Consider the following 19,317-nt stretch of genomic DNA (forward strand, 5'->3'; position numbering starts at 1 on the left):
ACGACCAGGAAATTTGGCTATGTGCCAGTTTACCTTAAGGGATTAGCAGTGGAAGCATTGGATACAATGTTACTATGTGTAGCTATAGGTGGTGTTTTAATAGATTGTTTATGTGATGGCTGAGGACCCTTTCTTTGTTTGTACTGTGCAAGAGGTCTTAGTATTTTAGGAAGGCTACCACTAAGTGCCTCAGCATAAGTAGTTTTATGTGTAGGCACTTTACCCTGTACAGTACGCATGGTACAAGTGTCACTGACAACCCCTATAGGATTACTTTAGGTTGTATGAGAGAGTTTTGCCTCCAGCGTTAAATTGTATTTATACCTCTCACATACACTATCTGTTTTATTAAGAATAAATGGTTTGTCAGTGTACATGAGGTAATTGCTACAATGCCTCAGAATACCCATCCTAACCAGACTGACCACAGAGAGAGAGTAGGGAAGTGCATATTCATGGTCACTGATCTACTAGGGAGCAGTGAGGAAACTTAAGTATTGAACAAGTCAATAAGACAAGCAACTTGATGAGCAACACTCAGCTACGAGCAAACTAGGTGCCCTAGCAGTTAACCAAATCTGTCTAGACAGAAATGTCACAAGAGTGCTGACCACAGACCAGAACAAAGACACTTAGAATAAGAGGCACAATAAACTTTCACCAGTAATTCCCAGCTCAGAAAGGTAGAGAGTAGACAACAAACCTTCTTAATGTAAAATAACTTGCCTGAAGACCAAGTGCTTAAACCAGAACTAAGGCACTTTTAGAATGATAGACACAATAAGCCTTCAACCAGCAATTTCTAACTTTGAAGGATGTAAGCTACCTCTCCTGTCACAAAAGTGTAGACCACAAACCTTCCTCATGTAACATAACTAGTTTGAAGCCCAAGTGCTTAAATCAAAACTATGAGGCTTAGAATAACAGTTACAATGTAATCAAGCTACTAATAAGCAGTAATAAATGCAGCAGAATAAATGCAACTGAACACTTTAAGAACAAGACACAAAAAGCAAAATAAAGTAATAAAGTAGGAAGAAGCACAGATACAGTAAAAGAAGCTGAATTTTTTAAGTAAGTAGGAAGGGAGGAAACAGAAGATAGTTCAAGTTTAAGAGACTAAGGGTGTGGGCCTTCCCAAATGATCTCTCCATACTCGGTAGAATAGGATGATGCGATAGGACTGGGAGGAATGTCCAAAATTAGATTTATAGTACGGGCGGGCAAATCAAAAGCCACCAAGTTTAAAAGTACAACAGTTGGGCATATAGCTGGGGAAAATCAAATGCAGACAGAGATCAGCAACAGTCAAGCATAGAACAGCAAGTAAGTTACACAAGCACTCCAGCAAAATAAAGATGCCTCCAAATATTGTTAGTTAAATAATGAATGCTATTTCTCAGCATCACCCAATAATTAGCTGGATGTTATTCATTGTCTGCAAAGGAATTATTTTCTAACTTTTCTAAATGACCCTAGCCTAGACCTCTTAAAACTCCAAAAGAACAAAAAAAAACTTAAAACAAAACAAATGCAATATAAGAAAAAGATAAAAAATAGAAGTAGCCAAACCTTAAATGAAAAACTTAAATTTAAAATCAAATGCAGACAGAGATCAGCAATAGTCAGGCAGCGAAAAGCAATCAAGTCAAACAAACACTCCAGCTAAATAAAATAGTTGACAAAAATCTGATAGGAAATCACTCTTGTCACTCATTATGAGCACCATTATTTAGCCTTAGTCAAAGCTAGTAAGTGTTTAATCCACCAAAAGCTGACTTACTAGTGTTTATCTTCTTTAAAATCTTCTCAGTTTGAAAAGCTTCCCCTTTTTCTCCAAGATTCTTTCATTACAAACCTCTCACTATAATCACTTATCCCCTCTACCCCCCAATAATAAGCTTTCTTGTAGAAATCATAGCTTCTCTCTCTCTCTCTCTCTCTCTCTCTATATCTATATCTATATATAGATATTTTTTTTGCTGAGATATACTGCTATACTGCAATCTGTAATTTTATAGATTAATCTGGTAGATGTCTATATTTTTTGATCCTGTTCCATTTAATCCCTTCTTCACTACTATTATTCCTTCTTAACCCATATTCACCTCTGTTTCTCCAAGTGACACTCTGCCTAACCAATTTTATAAGAATTCCTGTTTCATGATTTCATTGATGCCTTCTCATTTAAGACCAATAGACAGAATGGACAGATGTTTAAAAAATTAACACTCACCTCAGTGTTTGGCAACATCAGAGTTAGTTATAGTAATTAAAGTGGTATAGGAAATATGGTCTCCAGTGCGGGAGGTGAGGGCACTGTCTCCTCCATCTATAATTTTTGCAGTGTCAGCTCGCTTGATACATGTATCTCAAGTACACAGGTTTCAATGAATTTTTCAGTCATGAAATGATTTAAGCATAAGGACATCTCTGCCAACAAACCCCAGATCTACAATGTACATGATAAATAGCCTCTGATCCTGGCATATGTCTCCCCAGTCGCTTACTATAACCATGTTCATAACAGAATCATGGTGTCACTCTTCCAGACACTCAATGAATTCTATGCTTCCCAGTCACACCCTCTCTGCTGTGCTTCCCAACTCCTAACAATTCTCCCCACTACCACACTCTCTGCTGTGCTGCCCAACCCTTAGCAATGCTCTCCCAGTGCCACCCTCATCTCTGCTCTGCTGCCCAACTTCTAGCAATGCTCCCCCCAGTGCCACACTATATGTTGTGCAGACCAATTCCTAGCAATGCTCCCCCAGTGCCACACTCTCTGTTCTGCTACCCAACTCCTAGCAATGCTACCCCAGTGCCAGCCACTCTGCTGTGCTGCCCAACTCCTAGCAATACTCCGGTGCCACCATCTCTACTGTACTACCCAACCCTCAGCAATGCTCCCCCAGTGCCACCCCCACTTCTTTGCTGCCCAACTGCTAGCAATCCTCCCCAAGTGCTACCCTCTCTGCTGTCCTTCCCGACTCCTGGCAATTCTCCCCCAGTGTCACCCTCTCTGCTGCCCAACTCCTAGCAATGCTCCCCCTGTGTCACCATCTCTGCTCTGTTGCTCAACTCCTAGCAATTCTCCCCCACTGCCACACTCTCTGCTGTGCTTCCCAACTCCTAGCAATGCTCTCCCAGTGCCACCCTCTCTGCTCTGCTGCCCAGCTTCTAACAATGTTCTCCCAGTGCCACCCTATATGTTGTGCAGCCCAATTCCTAACAATGCCCCCAGTACCACACTCTCTGCTGTGCAACTAATAGCAATGCTCCCCCAGTGCTACCTTCTCTGCTATGCTGGCTAATTTATAGCAATGCTCCCCCAGTGCCACCCTTTCTGCTGTACTGCTCAGCCCTCAGCAATGCTCCCTCAGTGCCACCCCCTCTTCTATGCTGCCCATCTCCTAGCAATGCTCCTCCTGTGCCACCCTCTCTGCTGTGCTGCCCAGCTACTAACAATGCTCCCCCAGTGCCACCATCTCTACTGTGCTGCCCAACTCCTAGCAATGCTCCCCCAGTGCCACCCTCTCTACTGTGCTGCCCAGCTACTAACAATGCTCCCCCAGTGCCACCATCTCTACTGTGCTGCCCAACTCCTAGTAATGCTTCCCCAGTGTCAACCTCTCTACTCTGCTGCTCAACTCCTAGCAGTGCTCCCTCAGTGCCACACTCTGTGCTGTGCTGCCCATCTCCAAGCAATGCTCCCCCAGTGCCACTCTCTCTGCTGTGCTGCTCAACTCCTAGCAATGCTCCCTCAGTGCTACCTTCTCTGCTGTACTGCCCAACTTCTGGCAATGCTCCCCCAGTACCATGCTCCCTGCCATGTTTCTCATTTCCCAGCAAAGCTTGACCAATGCCATTATCTCTTATGTGCTGGCCACTTCATAGCAAAGCCTCCTCTTCCAATGTCACTGAATCTGCTGTGCTGGCCCACTCATTATAAAGCTTCCATCAATGCCATTGCATTCTGCTGTGTCTCCACCTCCTACTAAAGCTCAATACCACTGCTGTCTGCAGTGCCACAGCCACTCCATCATTCACATCATTTCCTCCCATGCACAGACATACCTGTTTTCCTTCTGTTTTACAAACATTCCATAATGGCAAGACATGCTGCATTCTACACTAATAATAGAATAGTCTTTCTCAAAACTCTTTCTCCACTTTAACATCATAACTTCCCCAAATTAGATCATGAACTTCTCCATTACAACCTCCCCTTCCCATTATGCCCATGTTTACTTGTATTGTGAGTGTGTGTGCATGTGTGTATTTTCATATACATAGTTGGCCTTAGCAACTGTTTTCCAGGGGGTTTAAATTTGTTAGGTCTACCTATGGTGATTTAGCTAATATTTTGATAGAATTAAAGTTATATCTTAGAAAGTAAACTTGAGATTGATAAACAATAATAAAAATCACCTTAGTAACAATAAAAATGAAAGGAACTTGGAGGGAGCAAATCGAACTATTACCAGCACCATGACTAGAAGTAGCGTTTATAACCCACCTTTACATCCGGTTATTAATATTTTTGAGACCATAGTTACTAATGAAATATATGAGATATATGGAAATCACAGGAGAGATATGGTACAACAGAATTTAAAAGAAGAAGAAGAATGGTTGTTAGAAGTACTAAGGAATGAAGGGAATCTCAGATATATGCAACCGGACAAAGGTGGGGGTTTGGTCATTTTTTACCAGGAAATGTATAATGATGTTTTAACAATATTATTGACAGATGAAAATACATATACTACTGTTTCTTACAATGAGATTCAAATAGCATACAGAAGGATTGATTCGCTATTGGAGGAATATCTTATGGAAAACAGGATAGAGAGGGAGATTTACAATTTCTTGAAACAAACCTACCCCCATATTCCACAGTTTTTTGGAATACCCAAAGTACATAAGAGCATTCTGGAACCTCCTTTTCGACCTATTGTTTTCAGCTAAAAAATCTAAGACCCATCCACTGGCAGTTTTTATAGATCAAACTGTCAAAGGGATTATTAAGAAACAAAGACATTTGGTCCAAGACTCTTGGGACTTTTTGGGTAAAATAAAAGACAGCATGTGGTCTGAAACTTGTAAACTGGTCACTATAGATGTAAAAGATCTTTTTACATGTATTCCCAGGTTGGAGGGATTTGAATATTTTGAAGAAAGTGTTAACAAACACCTGGATTCCCCACTAGATAAAAAACTATTGATTTTAGAGTTAATGGAAGTTGTCTTGGACAACAATTTTATCACCTTCCAAGGTGAATATTATAAACAGGTGAGTTGGGTAGCTATGGGGGCGGCTTGTGCCCCCATATATGCCAACCTAGTTCTTCTTGAGTGGGAAGAAAGATATATATTCCCAAGTAAATTCAAGAAATATATAAAAATATATTTGAGGTTCTTGGACGATATCTTTGTTATTTGGGATGATGACCAAGGGGGAAGTTTGGAGGAATTCATAGGGTACATAAATGGAACTACCAACTTTTTATCCTTCACACATGATGTGCAAAACAGTAGTACAAGTTATTTGGACATTAGTCTTAGTAAGAAGGTTGGGGGTTTCAAATCAAAGATTTTCCGGAAAAACACTTGGTGCAACAGCTATCTCCATTTTGACAGCCTGCATCCCTATCATCAAAAAAGAAGTATAGTTAAGGGGCAGGCAGTCACAGTAGCTAGGACGACCTCAGAACATAAAGATTTATTGGTTGAATTTATCTTTTTGATGGAAAAATTTATGGAAAGGGGATATCCCAAGGAAATGGTGGGGGAGATTTTGGAAGAGGTATACCAAGGGTGGGGAATCAAATACAAACCCTTGTTAGGTCAATATTTGGCACCCAAAGACACCCAGGGTGAGGAGACCAAAAATTTCTTAGGTGCTTGTATAGTAGAATATAATGGTTTTTCCAACTATTTTACTAAAATTATGGAAAACAACTGGTCTATTTTAAAAACTAATAAAGAAGTTTACGAGACAGTAGGAAATAAACCTTTATTTATTTACAAGACAGGCATGAACTTCAAGAGACTATTTGAAAAAGGGAAAACAGAGTTTAAAAATAAGAAATGAACATTTTCCTGTGGTAGATGTAGTCAATGTACACATATTAACCAGGTAGAAGGTGTACATTTGAGGAATGGCCTGGATAGTAAAGTGAAGTTTTGTAAAGGTAATTGTCGAAGTAGAATGTTGGTTTATTTGGCTACCTGTACGCGATGTCCTTCATTTTATGTCGGTAAAACCGAAAGGGCACTGAAGGACAGAATTTATGAGCATATGAACGATATCAAGGTTAAAAAGGAGACCAGTGCCCTTTACAAGCATACTACTTTATGTAGTTTGTTTACCAATTTTAAATTTGGTATTTTGGACATGGTTAAAATGGACATCAGGGGAGGGGATGCTAAAAACATTCTACTACAAAAGGAGATTAGGTGGCAATTGAGATTGAGGTCGAACATCATACCAGGTCTCAACGAATATATTAATATAAAGGCCATTTTAGTGGATAAAGCAGGAACTGTTTGATTCCTATCTATTTATCAAATTTTGTTTTAGTTCTGGTAAATTTATGGACAACATCATTAAATGATAATATATTTTTGTGACATATATACATTTATTATATATATATTTTAAAAAAAAAACATATACAACATTATTAATTGTTTTAACTTTTAGGACAAGGTCATATATTTTTAATGATTTATTTTTATATATTTATTCTCTGTTTTTCAATTAATTATGACATTACTTTTATACATGCATATTTTTCATATTTTCTTATTCATTCAGATACTAGTGTAGTGTAAATTTAAATATATAGGTGAGTAAAAGGGAAGGCTTTTTAAATTTATTAACTGTAACACATTAAAATAAGTGTTATATACTTCTTTACATTTTTTCTTTTTTATAAGCACATATATATGAAGAAAACTGTATGACATGTTTAAGCACTGTTGCATTTTATACTAGCTTTTTAATGTTGGAGTTCAAAACAAGGAAAAGTATACCAAAAAGAAGTGAATTTTTAATTTTTGGAGTTGGTTTCAAACAATTGTAATTGATTGGATAATTATTTGCAAATTAGATGATTGTGTATAAAAACAGGAGGCACCATTGGTTCATTATCTGATGAAGTCTGCTTTGGGCAGACGAAAGCGTTCATTTCGTTGGATTTTACTGTTTGTTGGAAAATAAAAGAACTGATCCCTCTGTCGGTGGTACGGAACTTTTTGTCTTTTTGGTCACAGTAATTTTGTTTAGTCTTAGCAACTGTGGAGCCAATTTGTACCGTTTTGGTGGAACTTCCTAGCCTCCCCCTACCTTGTCCCATGGCTCTGCCCATCACTGTGTCCACCCCTTTAATCTCTATGCAGCAATAAACAACCAAGCTGTAGCACAACTTACTCCTATCTTCTTACAAAAATGGTTGTGGTTGGCATACATGAATGTTCTAGTGTTAAATGTTTGAGGAACTTGTTGTTAAATAATAACTAAATCATGGCTTAGTTTTGTCTCTTGTAAAAAGTGAATCACTATTTATTTAGAGTGTATACCACTTGCATGTAAATTTTACACATGCTTTTTATGTACTATTCCTGTTGTGTTCTGTGTTTGTCAGCTGTATGCCCCCCCCCCCCCAGACATGTAGGAGCATCCTTTAAAGCTGGTAGACTGTCAGTTACACTCCCTCCTGACCATCACCATAGGAGCATCATGTTTGCAGCACTGCATACCCACACCTTCTATCCAGGATGAAAGAACTGGCCTTCCACCCCCTGGTCTAGCCCACTTGGCTGACCCTTCTGCACCCAGGAGTAGATGTTGAATCTAGGCTGCTGATGGCATAGTAAGGACATAAACTATTACAGCAGCTAGGTGGGGGGAATCATTTAGTTATTATATGGAAAGGGAAACCTGGGCAAAGTGGTAAGAAGGGCCCCAGTGCTACAGATAAGAGGGAAAGCTGATAAATTAGATAGACTGTATGCTAAAGAAGTTAATCAAAACTAGAATGATGGTTGACAGGACAGTATGAACCATATGGTAAACTGTATTAAGAAAATACACATAATAGGAAGAATGGATAGGGCATCTGGTTAACAATATACAGGCTATTACTGATAGCTAATGTCCACAGCATTAGAGAGAGAGAAATAAGAATTTCTTAATGCTGAGGGTCAACCTTGATACTGTAAAAACATATGAAAATAATTATGCATATTATACAACACTGGCTGAGCCCCTAAAAGCAAGAAAAATTAACCATAGACTGTAGCCAATCTCAGATGAGACTTCAAAATTATCAAGCACTTATAACATCTATACTTCTTTATTAAAAATAAAAAATATTAAACAGATGACAAAGCTTCAAAAGATCTGACTTCAGTTTACATGATATGTGTTATTTATTACATATGCTTTAATACATAGTTCATTGTCAATCCATTTCAGCTGGTGGTCATACATGTATGCTATAGGCTGTTTGGACAAGCTAAAGTAGGATAGGTCTAATCTTTCATTCCTGCTCTGCATACCTTATTCTATTGGGGGCTAGTAGGTTATAGCTTATGTGCTGTATTCCCATCCTACATAACTAGTGCCTAATTGATACAGAAACTTGATATACCTATTGTCACTGGCTTTGCATACACATTAGTACATCAACTTACCTGTCATGCAATAAATAGATGGCATTTGCCACATTAAAAATGGGCAATGGGTACTAACAAATACATGACAACCAGTCAAGTTATAACTCTTAAGTGTCATGCTGTAGTAGTCATAATTGCATCTAGTCAGGACCATGCTGGGAATTGTCTAGTGGTTTGAGGGACTGGATACATTTACCTGGTATCCTTTGTGTCAGGTAATGTGCAACCCTTTCTAGTGATATATCAGTTCTAAGTAGTGCACCAAGAGTCATACAAGGTATCTCCATGTGTTACGTCTAACATAACTTAAAGCATTCAATTACAGTGGGCTGAACAGCGTTAAATATGTTTGACTCCTATTCCAGTATGTTCCAGATAATGACAAAAAGGTGTACTCTGTTTATAACTGAGGCAAGTACAGATTAATTCAAAGATTATTATTATAGTACTAGGAAGAATTAGGTATCATATGAAGATTGGTCCACTGTCGATATTCATACACAATAAAACTGTTCTGATGTTGCAGGTTGGAAAACTAACACAAGCTCAGCCTATGAGATTAAGTGGAAAAGAGACTTTATCTCAATGTATGAAGCTAAATTATAGGAAGTGAGTCTATTCAGGAAAGGAAGGTACCATAGCCTCACGGTCCTTAACCTGCACCTGGGAATAGTTCATTACAATAACTTATATGAGTCTGGTTGGGAGATTATGTTAATAAAATGGAAGCATTGTAATTTGGCCTTGTGAAAAAAAATTACAGTTTATAGTTGTTATTAAAACTGATGCTCAGGAGTCTAAAGCACTTTCTTTTACCAGTAAATAGGTGGAGCTTCATTACAGCAGTAAGAAACAGTACAATGACATTAAGGTCATTTGTATGGTAAATTCCACTAAATAGTAATTTTGTGTATCCACGGTGGTGCAACGGTAGCATTGTTCCTCACAGCAAGAGGTTCTCCCGTTCAATTCTCGGCTGGAGTGCGGGGAGTGCCTTCTGTGTAGAGTCTGCATGTCCTCACCGCAGTTGGGTGGGCATTCGAAAGACATGCGTAAATGAGCGTGCCTTCGTTGAAGGTTGAACGTCGAGCTAGCACCTCGGCGTTCGTGAAAATCTACTGCCAATCATTAGCGGACCGGAGTTCCACTGTGGCGACCCCTAACCGGGAAAAGCCGAAAGACAACAACAAGAAGTAATTTTGTGTACATGACAAAGTTGATGTTGAGACCAGATGCAAAGAAACAACAGATTTAATAACAGTAAACAATGAGTGGATGTAAACCACTAACGTAGCCTTGTATAAATTATGGAACAACACTGCACCCCCCCCACCTCCCCACAGTGTTACATCCTCACTGGTGAGGTCAGTCCACAAAACTGTCTCCTTCATAATAAAGATCAACTCAGTAACCCCAGGAAACTCTGTAACAGGAACTATTCCAAAGTAAACTACATCCTATTAAGAGATAGTGTGTCAAAATGTAATGCCCTCCCAACCCCAAGTTCACAGCAACCTATGCAGACTTGTTCACAGAGACCCTGTACAACCATGTAAATGTCTGTACAGAGTCTGCTGTACTACTAGAAGTAAGCCCAAACCAATCTCTATAAACAAACCACATGTTGAATCCTTACCTTAATAGGTTATACAACAAAAGGAAAAAAACTCATGGCTAAAATTGGGAAGAGCAACTTCCATAATGATAAGAGCTCTTAATTAAACTAAACAAGAAACTATGAGGACTAATTAAGTGAGACAGAGCCAATTATGAGGTTAAGATAGCCTCTCATGATAAAGACAACCACAAGGCCTTCTACAGCTAGGTCCAGAACCTCTAAGAGAGCACACATCACTGTGCCAAACTGATGGTCAGTGGTGCCACCTTCACTGAGCAAAGCAACATAGTGAATTTGCTGGTTAACATATTCAGCTCAAACTTCATTCCTCACTCCCCTTGTCTCCCTCATTGAAACCTACTTGCATAATTCCCCATACTATTAACAGAGAACAGGTCCTGGAGATGCTCACTAAGGCCAAAACACAGCCACAACAGACCCAGACAATATTCCGGGATGCCTCCTAAATGGTTTGAATCATGACTTATTTGGACCATTTCAGCCACTTTTAAATTACAGCCTCAAAACAACCTTTGTATCATGATACTAGAGAAGTGAAACAGTTATCTCACTTTACAAGGGGATCATCAACTGATCCCAAAAATCTACAGAACTATTAGTCTGACTGGCCTAATACGCAAGGCCATGGCACGAATTATCGTGGAAATGATCAACAAAGACATAGGCAATCTTCAGACACTGGAACCAACCCAGTTTGGTTTTCCCAAGGGAAAGTCATGCCTACTAAATCTGGTGGACTTCTTTGAGAGGGTTAACAAGGCAATGGATGAGGGGGAAAATAATGCACATACTGCCTAACTGGACTGGATTAAGGCATTTGATACAACACCCCACTCGGTATAATTGAAAAACTCATTGAACTGGGCATAAATCTCTACATAACTTGCTGGATTTCCACCTGGCACACAGACAGGTCTCAGGAAGTCAGGACTGGTGATACCACCTCCACTAAGAGACCAGTCATTAGCAGGGTACCGCAAGGCTCTGTGCTAGGACCACTCAGATTTGGCATCTACTTCTTGGAAGTAAAAACTAATGTCAAGGGCCTTTGGTTGAAGAAGTTTGCAGATGACTGCAAATTGGGAGACATCATAGATTGCCCCATGACAGAAACATCTTACAAGAGGGTCCAACACAGACAAATCACTGGTGCCAAAGTCACGGACTAAAACTCAAAGCTAAGAAATGTATTATAGTGCCTTTTGGGAAAAATGCCACCTAGGCTAATTACTTTATCAAAAAGACACCCCTAAGAGTTGACATGGTAGTCAGGGATCTGGGAACATATGCAAACAGTAATTTGGCCTTTGACCAAGATGTGGCCAAGGTAGTAAGAAAATCATTCTATGTTGCCCAACTTATAAGTAAGGACATAGCATCCAGGTCTAAAGAAGTCACACTGCTACTTTATTCAGTCCTTATCAGGCCCATCATTAAGTATAATGCCCCCTTTGGCTTGTACCCAACTAAAACATGCAACAGTTGGAACACCCACAAAGGTGCAGGAGAATCCAGGGTATAAACACTTTGTCCTTTTTGGATTGCCTTAAAGTCCTATTTCTAAACTCTGTCTCCTTCAGGTTAGTGATTGGCAATCTATGTATGGCATACGAGGCATCCTCGGATCCATCTCTGATGAATCTTTTACACATCCACAAAAATGAAAAGCAACAGAACCACTAGATCCAAGGATTTAAGCTTTGCTTGTGACATAAATAAGAGGCACTGGCGAGACAGATGTGTGTCTCAGAGGATTCTCCATACTCTACAATTGGCTCCCCATCCATGTGAAGCAGACTCCATCCCTAATCCTATTTAAATGTAACCTTGACCAGTGGATAGGAAATCGGAAATTCACTCCATGCCTTTCACAGACAAACAGTAATGCCCAAACTAACAACCCCCCCACACACACATAACCTCTAGAAACTTCCCAACTAACATACCCCTCCTAATAAACATCAATGATACATAGGCACACAATTGGGTTCGATTGCACAGATACGCTTGTAAAGGCCATGGTGGTTGTTAGCCTAGTACATAACTATGAAATTATGAAAGTTTTAAAACCTATGTTTATTAGAAATATTAATACTAACACACGTATTGGAAATTAGACTGAGAAAATACTGTTTCAGAAGGCAGCATCACATGTTAGCAAACAAGTGCTTCTAAACCCATGATGTTATCTTACCTAATTTTTTCATCCAGGTCTTGTAGTTGGTAATCTATCATCAGTGAGAGTGGTAAGCTTTGAGCAGCCTATCTGTCGCTCGAGTAGTGGTTTCAGCTCAGAATCTATAGTTTTATTGGCCATTTTGGGCTATTTCTATCCCTTTCATCTTTCTGTTTAAAAACTTGTGTTTGTGCGGTTTTGCACATTGAGCAGTGCCATTTAACTAGGGTTAAACTATTCCTAGTGCCAGAAGGTCTGTTCTTCAAATTTTCGCTTAGAACTAGCCAGTTTTCTAGTTTTAGCACTCAAAACTGTTTCCTTGTGCTCAGCACTTGTTCAAAACTCATTGCAAGCACTAAATAATCTACAAATTACTGCAGTACTCAACTTTCCTCACTTGTTAAGAGGTAAACAGTTTTTAGTACTTAAATTAATAAGCACCTATCCAGGCATGTCTAAGGGTCAGCTCCCAGTGTTTTCCCCTGTCTACCTGATGAATCTGGGCATCTTGGGGCAATGTAGCAATTGCCTCATGTACACTGAAAACCCTCTCCTCTTACCACCCAACACTACAACCTGTGAGAGATGCACTTATATAGCCAAACTGGAAGCCAAGCTCTCTCCAGTCAAGACTGGTCTAGACAGTCAAGAGGAGAAGGTAAACAACTGCACCACACCACACTCAACACATAGTCCATCAAAACCTACACCACCTAAACCCACACATAGAAACACAAAACACACACCTACATTTGCAGAGGCTCTCAATAAAAATCTGCCCAAACAACAGCGACCTCCAAAGCTGAAATGCCACCCCCCCAAAACTACCTAAATGACACATAGCCCACAAAATTAGTGTGCCACTCAACCTCAGCCCATAAGGCAAAACAATGTACCCAACACACTAATCACAGGCGACTGTTTAGTCAGGCACACTGCTATCCCACTCACCAGGCTAAACAAGGAGAAAGTTACTGTCAGCTGCCTGTCAGGTGCCAGGATCCACCACATAATGCATGCACTCAGATCACTCCACAACAGGTACAAATATGGCTCTGTCATTGTCCATGTTGGTGTGAATGACCTGAGATGTACCTCCCTGGACTACATGAAAAGAGACATGGAGGAGCTCTCAGATCATGTAGCCTAGGCAGGTATGACCCTAGCCCTGAGTAGCATCCTGCCATTGCCCAGAATGATACCACAGTACAAGGACAAAATGACTGACTTCAACAATTGGCTAAGCTTCTGGTGTCATTCTAAGGGGATCCAGTATCTGTCTGCCTGGGAAGACATGATCGACAGACCACGATGCTTTGCCAAAGATGGCCTACACCTAGTTGACCCTGGGATTCTGGATACTGGCTAAGGCTCTTGCCACCCCTATAGTGCCCTTCAAGTGGGTTGGTTGTCAGTTTATCTACTATGTAGAACACAAATTTCTCAAAGTTTCTGCTGCTTAGAGCATGCCTGGCTAGTGGGTTATTAAGATTTATAACTGATAAGTATTTAGTGACTCTTACCTTTAAGACATTGATAGTCTTGCCTATGTAAAATGCCTTGCATGCTTTGCAGTTGGTCCTGTAAACTACAAGCTTGCTTTTAGAGTCATCTCACTTTGTGCTGTAATGTGCAGAAAAGAGATGAAAAATGAGACATCCTATTTTAACTTGGCTAAACATCCTACAGCATAAATTTATAACACCAGCATGAGTGAACTGACAATGAAGTATGTGTTAAAGCATATATAAATAATGCATGTCATGTAAACTGGAGTTAGATCTGATGAAGCTTTGTTAAGGGCAAAACTCGTCAACTTTTTTTTTTGTTTTTTTTGTTTTTTAAATAAAGAAGCATTCATTTCTAAACAAGTTGTAAATGTTTGATTACTTTGAAGTTTCAGGTGAGATTGGTTACAGTTTGTGTTTTTTTTTTAGTTATAGAGGTTCAGCCGGCAACTTTGATGATGGACAAGTATTTTTCCTTAAGTGTGGGAGGAGTTTTACCCTCTGCGACTGGAAAACTTTTGTACCTCACTACAAGGATCTGTTCTTGTGTGTGTGTGTGTGTGTGTGTGTGTGTGTGTGTGTGTGTGTGTGTGTGTGTGTGTGTGTAGATAGATAGATATAGATATAGCTACAGATATTGCTATAGATATATATGTGTTTGTGTATGCATGCATGCTATATATATATATTACAAGGAACTTAACTGCAATCCAAAACTGGACGAAACACAATTTTGTTATGCCCCTTTCCGGTGTCAAAGAGGTGCATAATATATTTTGTTATGCAAGATTTAACTTTTTTATGCTCTACAACGACACTAGGTTATAAACAGCATCTACCATAGAACAGCAGCAAAAAAAAGCCATTAAAGGCTGTAAAACACTTCCAAGTGACACACAAAAAGGTAGACTGAAGTGTTTAATAGCTTTTAAAGCTGTTAGTCCAACAGAAGGACAAGTAGCTTCTTGCCCCTGCCTGTGTATTACCAATTAGGCATTTACATCTTTTAAAGCTGTAAACACTTTGCACTCCTATACTTTTTGGTCTGTAACTCATAGTACATGGCAGCAGCTGAAGATCCATGCCTTAAAAAGTATGACTAGGTCTCTCCAGTCATAACCACTAATTATGTGTTCTCAACATGGATGTCAAAACTCACTTCTTGAGTTTCACTTTTGAGATGAACTTCTTGGAATCCATGTATCAAACACATAACTTGGATATGACTTCAGACTTTACCATAAATTTCTATATTTTAAAAATGTCTATAATATATATATATATATATATATATATAGATATATATATATATATATATATATATATATATATATGGGAGGCATCACTTACATCATCTGGCAGTCTAGTTGACAATTGTTTTGTCAACACAATTTTATTGACGACAGCTGATCTACAGTTGTGCAAGAGCACTATGTTACAAGGGTTGAGGAATATGCCCTTATCCCCGGGAATGTGTAATTGTGCAGTTAGAATATATAATTAGCAGGTGATGTGGAGGGCAACCCCTCTCACACTGGGAGTGCAGGAGGGGTTGCCCTCTCCCCAAAACATTTGTATTTGCATGCTTAGAGTTTATGTCTGAGTATGCCTGCATGTGATTGTTTTGTTTTCGGATTATTTTGTGTTGAATTTAGCAACATCAACATTTGAGTGTTTAGGCATTTTTAAATACATGCACATATATATATATATATATATATATATATATATATATATATATATATATATATATATATTTACAATCACATAGTCGATCGCACTGTGTGCGATCAACGCATGTGCATAAATCAGGTAGCAGAACCATTAGTGCGAGTACTATATTGTTGAACCTTACAATAGTGAACAGCCGCTATAGCAAGTTTTGACAGTGTAGTGCAGATTGCACTATAGTGGGGATTGGGAAATGTACCATTTCCTCAGTGTAGTGCGATCTCGGAATTTGTATATATAAGTAGGGGAGTGGGGGGGTGCAAAACATGTTAAAATATGTTTAGCGGCTTAGAGAATTTCAGTGAAGTTGAAATGTTCGTCATTCGACTTCACTGAAATGCTCAGTTCGGCATTTACCGTGGTCGGTGTTTTGATTTCCGAACATCTTCGGATATACGCACTTTCGGCCACAGTAGTTTCGAAAATGTGATAGTAAACCATACATATATGTATACACTCATATACATGCATACATACAGATAACGATACGGATGTACTGACTGTCATTATGGAGTTTAATGTGGCTCTAACATGCACCTTTACATTTGTGCATTCGTTTTTATGAAGCAGATATACAGATATATAAAACTTGACTGTTATCAGACCTAAACAATACATCAGAGTGTCAGTAGTGGAAGACAGGCATCAAATAGGTTATATACATAGCTGATGGAATAAATGATTAAAACATTACCTGTCAGGCATAACAACTGCAGTAATAATGAACGGCTATACAAATATAACCCTTTTGGGATAAGAAGATAAACTTGCTATATAAAGAATGCATAATGCTTTCATTCCATGTATTATTCCAGTGCTAGCTGTACAGAGTTATTTTGAGTCCTGGTAAAAACATAACATTTCCGTACCTCGGCTGCTGCATGTTTATGTTTGAAATCCAGACACTGGCTAGTTTCCCATGTTCTGGAATTTGGAAAGCCACATTGTTTTTCACACTCACTGCTGGAAGATGGAGTGTTACCATTCTCTGTTTCAACCATTCTGCTCTCCTCTCCCTCTGAAAAGAAGCACCCCATGTCTTTAAGATGAAATCCTCGAACCAGCAACTGGCAGGTTTCCAAGTCAGCTTCCCACACTTTTTCCAGAAGCTGGCTTCTGTGACTGAAATGAAAAACCAAAGGGAAGCATGAAGAAAAATCAAAGCACACCAGTGTGTCAACAGACTGTTTTCAGCACCTCAGTAAAAGTCGTTTAAGCTCTCATTAAAAATAAGTGGCACATGAATGGTTTGCTAATTATTTCAATCTTGCATATGTTGGAGGAGCAATAAAGTCCTGTACAATTTACAAAACAGTAAAGTATGTGTGCAGCAAAGACTTTAGATCTTACATTGGCTTGCAGCAAAGGCATTGACGTTGTACAAAGTGCATTACAGTACTGCTTGAATACAATATTTACTTAGGGTTTTATGCTGATAACATGGGATTTTCTTCTATTATACTGTTAATTACTTACAAGAGACTGACTTTGTCTTTCTCTTTCTTTTGCTGCCACAATTTTTTTTAAAAAGCAATTTTACAGAGTTTTGCAGCTTAACAGACTAGGAAACAAGCCAATAATAATAATGTACATTAGCTATACTTCAGAATTTGATGGCCTATTACTCTCTGCAGGCTGATAGAAATATGTTTCTTATTTTCTGTTATTTCTCCTGACTATGGGCACTGAACCAGCCTCATGTGAACTACACAAAACTACTCAAAACTTAAAGCATCTACTTTCAATAGTCAGTCATGTGTGCATGGAAAGCAGGCTTTTTTGAGTTCTGTTGCGTACCTGTGTAAGAGTTTCAGGTTATTTGCTCCACTAGTCAATATTGTACTTGTCTTCACTGTACAAAGTTCCAAAGTGCAAGAAATTCTGTTAATTCTTTGTTTTGTCATGTCTTTTAAGTTGGCAACTGCTTACTTGGAAAGGGAATCTCTAAACATTTACACTGACATATTAATGACAAGCGATGCTAAGCCCTGTATAAATAAGTCTTTGTATGGAAGCATATAGGGACACACTCCTAGAATTAAATTGCTTAATCACTTTCTAGGTAACTGGTAAACTGCTGCTAGTTATTCATCAACTTGATCTTAACATAGCTTTCCAACACCAGTGGCAACTGTCAACTAAGAAAGTGAATAGGAAAGGTATTTAGTGTTGAAATGGAGTATGAAGGCTTGAAGTATATTCACCATCTTCACATGCTGAGTCTATTGCCTCACTGACAGCAGGCAGGTATATTACTTACTGAAAGGCCAACCAAAATACATTTTAGTGAACAGCTGTACAGGATGCAGAAAGGGTAATAAAACAGCTTTTAACGTAATGGTGTCACTTATTTTGTGTTCCTAGTTTTTCTGATTTGGTAAATTAGTAAGCATACTTGGGTGTGGGCATCTGATTTGCTAAATTAGTAAGCTTACTTAGATGTGGACATCAGATTTCAGGACTGATCCCAAAATACTGTTACAAGTTAACTGACTTGTTTATAGTCAGACAACATACAGACAACGGTTTTATGTAACAAATACATTTCAGAGTCAGTTATTTCTTAATCTGTTGCGCTTCCCAGCAGAGGTGGAAGATGACTGGTCATGAGAATGGCAATGCCCATGGTATGAGGTTGCATTGCATGCTGGCACACTGAGGATATAGACTGCCCACAGTGCCTTTCAAAAATGCTATATAAATGGGTAAAGCCCTCTCTGAGATAGTCACACAAAACATACACTGGCCTAATCAGCAATACAGTTGCTGTGATGGCATCATCCTGTACCTCTATGACAGCCCTGCATATTTGCTGTGTGTTGGCAGTGAAGACACTCAGCTCAGGTTTAGGGCAGAAACCACAGAACTGACAAACTCTGGAACATTGACCTCCTAATTTCCTTCTTAGCAGCATGGCAGCTGCCAGCGCCCACTGATGTCTGGCTAAAAGGGAACAGGGAGTATCTTGGACTGTTGTGCTGGCTAAGGGCTGTTCTACTGTGTTATTCTGAGACTGAGGGTGGGTTGCACAGGCACTGGAACAGTGTCTGTGGAAGTAGGAGGAGATATGCCCAAAATATTTCCAGTTTCTGAAAGTGTCAACATGGCCTGAGATTGCATCAGGTTGTGGCAGCCATCATCATCAGGCTCATAGATTTCCACATCACGCACACTGACATCCTGAGTGGAGGACCCAGACACTGAAGCACCACCGAAAACAAACAAACACTCCACAGTATACTAATGTAATTGATGTCACTCCCAGATCCCAGTGATGCTCCATCTATAAAACAGAACAGCATGCAGAAAGCATACATTTTCAGATGGTTATTGCAGCTGAAGACTCAACATGCCCATTGGTTGCACTCCATTATATATATATATATATATATATATATATATATATATATATATATATATATATATATATCTAGAATAATACCCACTTGTATTGTCCACAGATACCAGTGGTGCTCTCTGGAGATCAGCTCCATTGCTAAATACTAAATCTTCCACCATGTTTAAAGGAACTGACATGCCCACCATAGACAGAGGTGCCAGAATCTCTTTGTTGGTTA

At 39.1% G+C, this 19,317-nt stretch overlaps 1 protein-coding gene across 1 annotated transcript in view; it reads right to left on the bottom strand.

The window, feature by feature from the left end:
• Positions 1-19,317, bottom strand: part of DISC1 (DISC1 scaffold protein) — a 2,387,713-nt gene that overhangs the window by 389,709 nt on the left and 1,978,687 nt on the right. Inside the window, exon 11 of the mRNA XM_044077020.1 lies at positions 16,609-16,861. Coding sequence (XP_043932955.1) covers positions 16,609-16,861 — 253 coding nt within the window. The remainder of the gene's footprint in view (positions 1-16,608; positions 16,862-19,317) is intronic.

The sequence above is a fragment of the Protopterus annectens genome, chromosome 1.part1 (assembly GCF_019279795.1).
Source record: "Protopterus annectens isolate FY-2018-M chromosome 1.part1, PAN1.0, whole genome shotgun sequence".
NCBI lineage: Eukaryota > Metazoa > Chordata > Ceratodontiformes > Protopteridae > Protopterus > Protopterus annectens.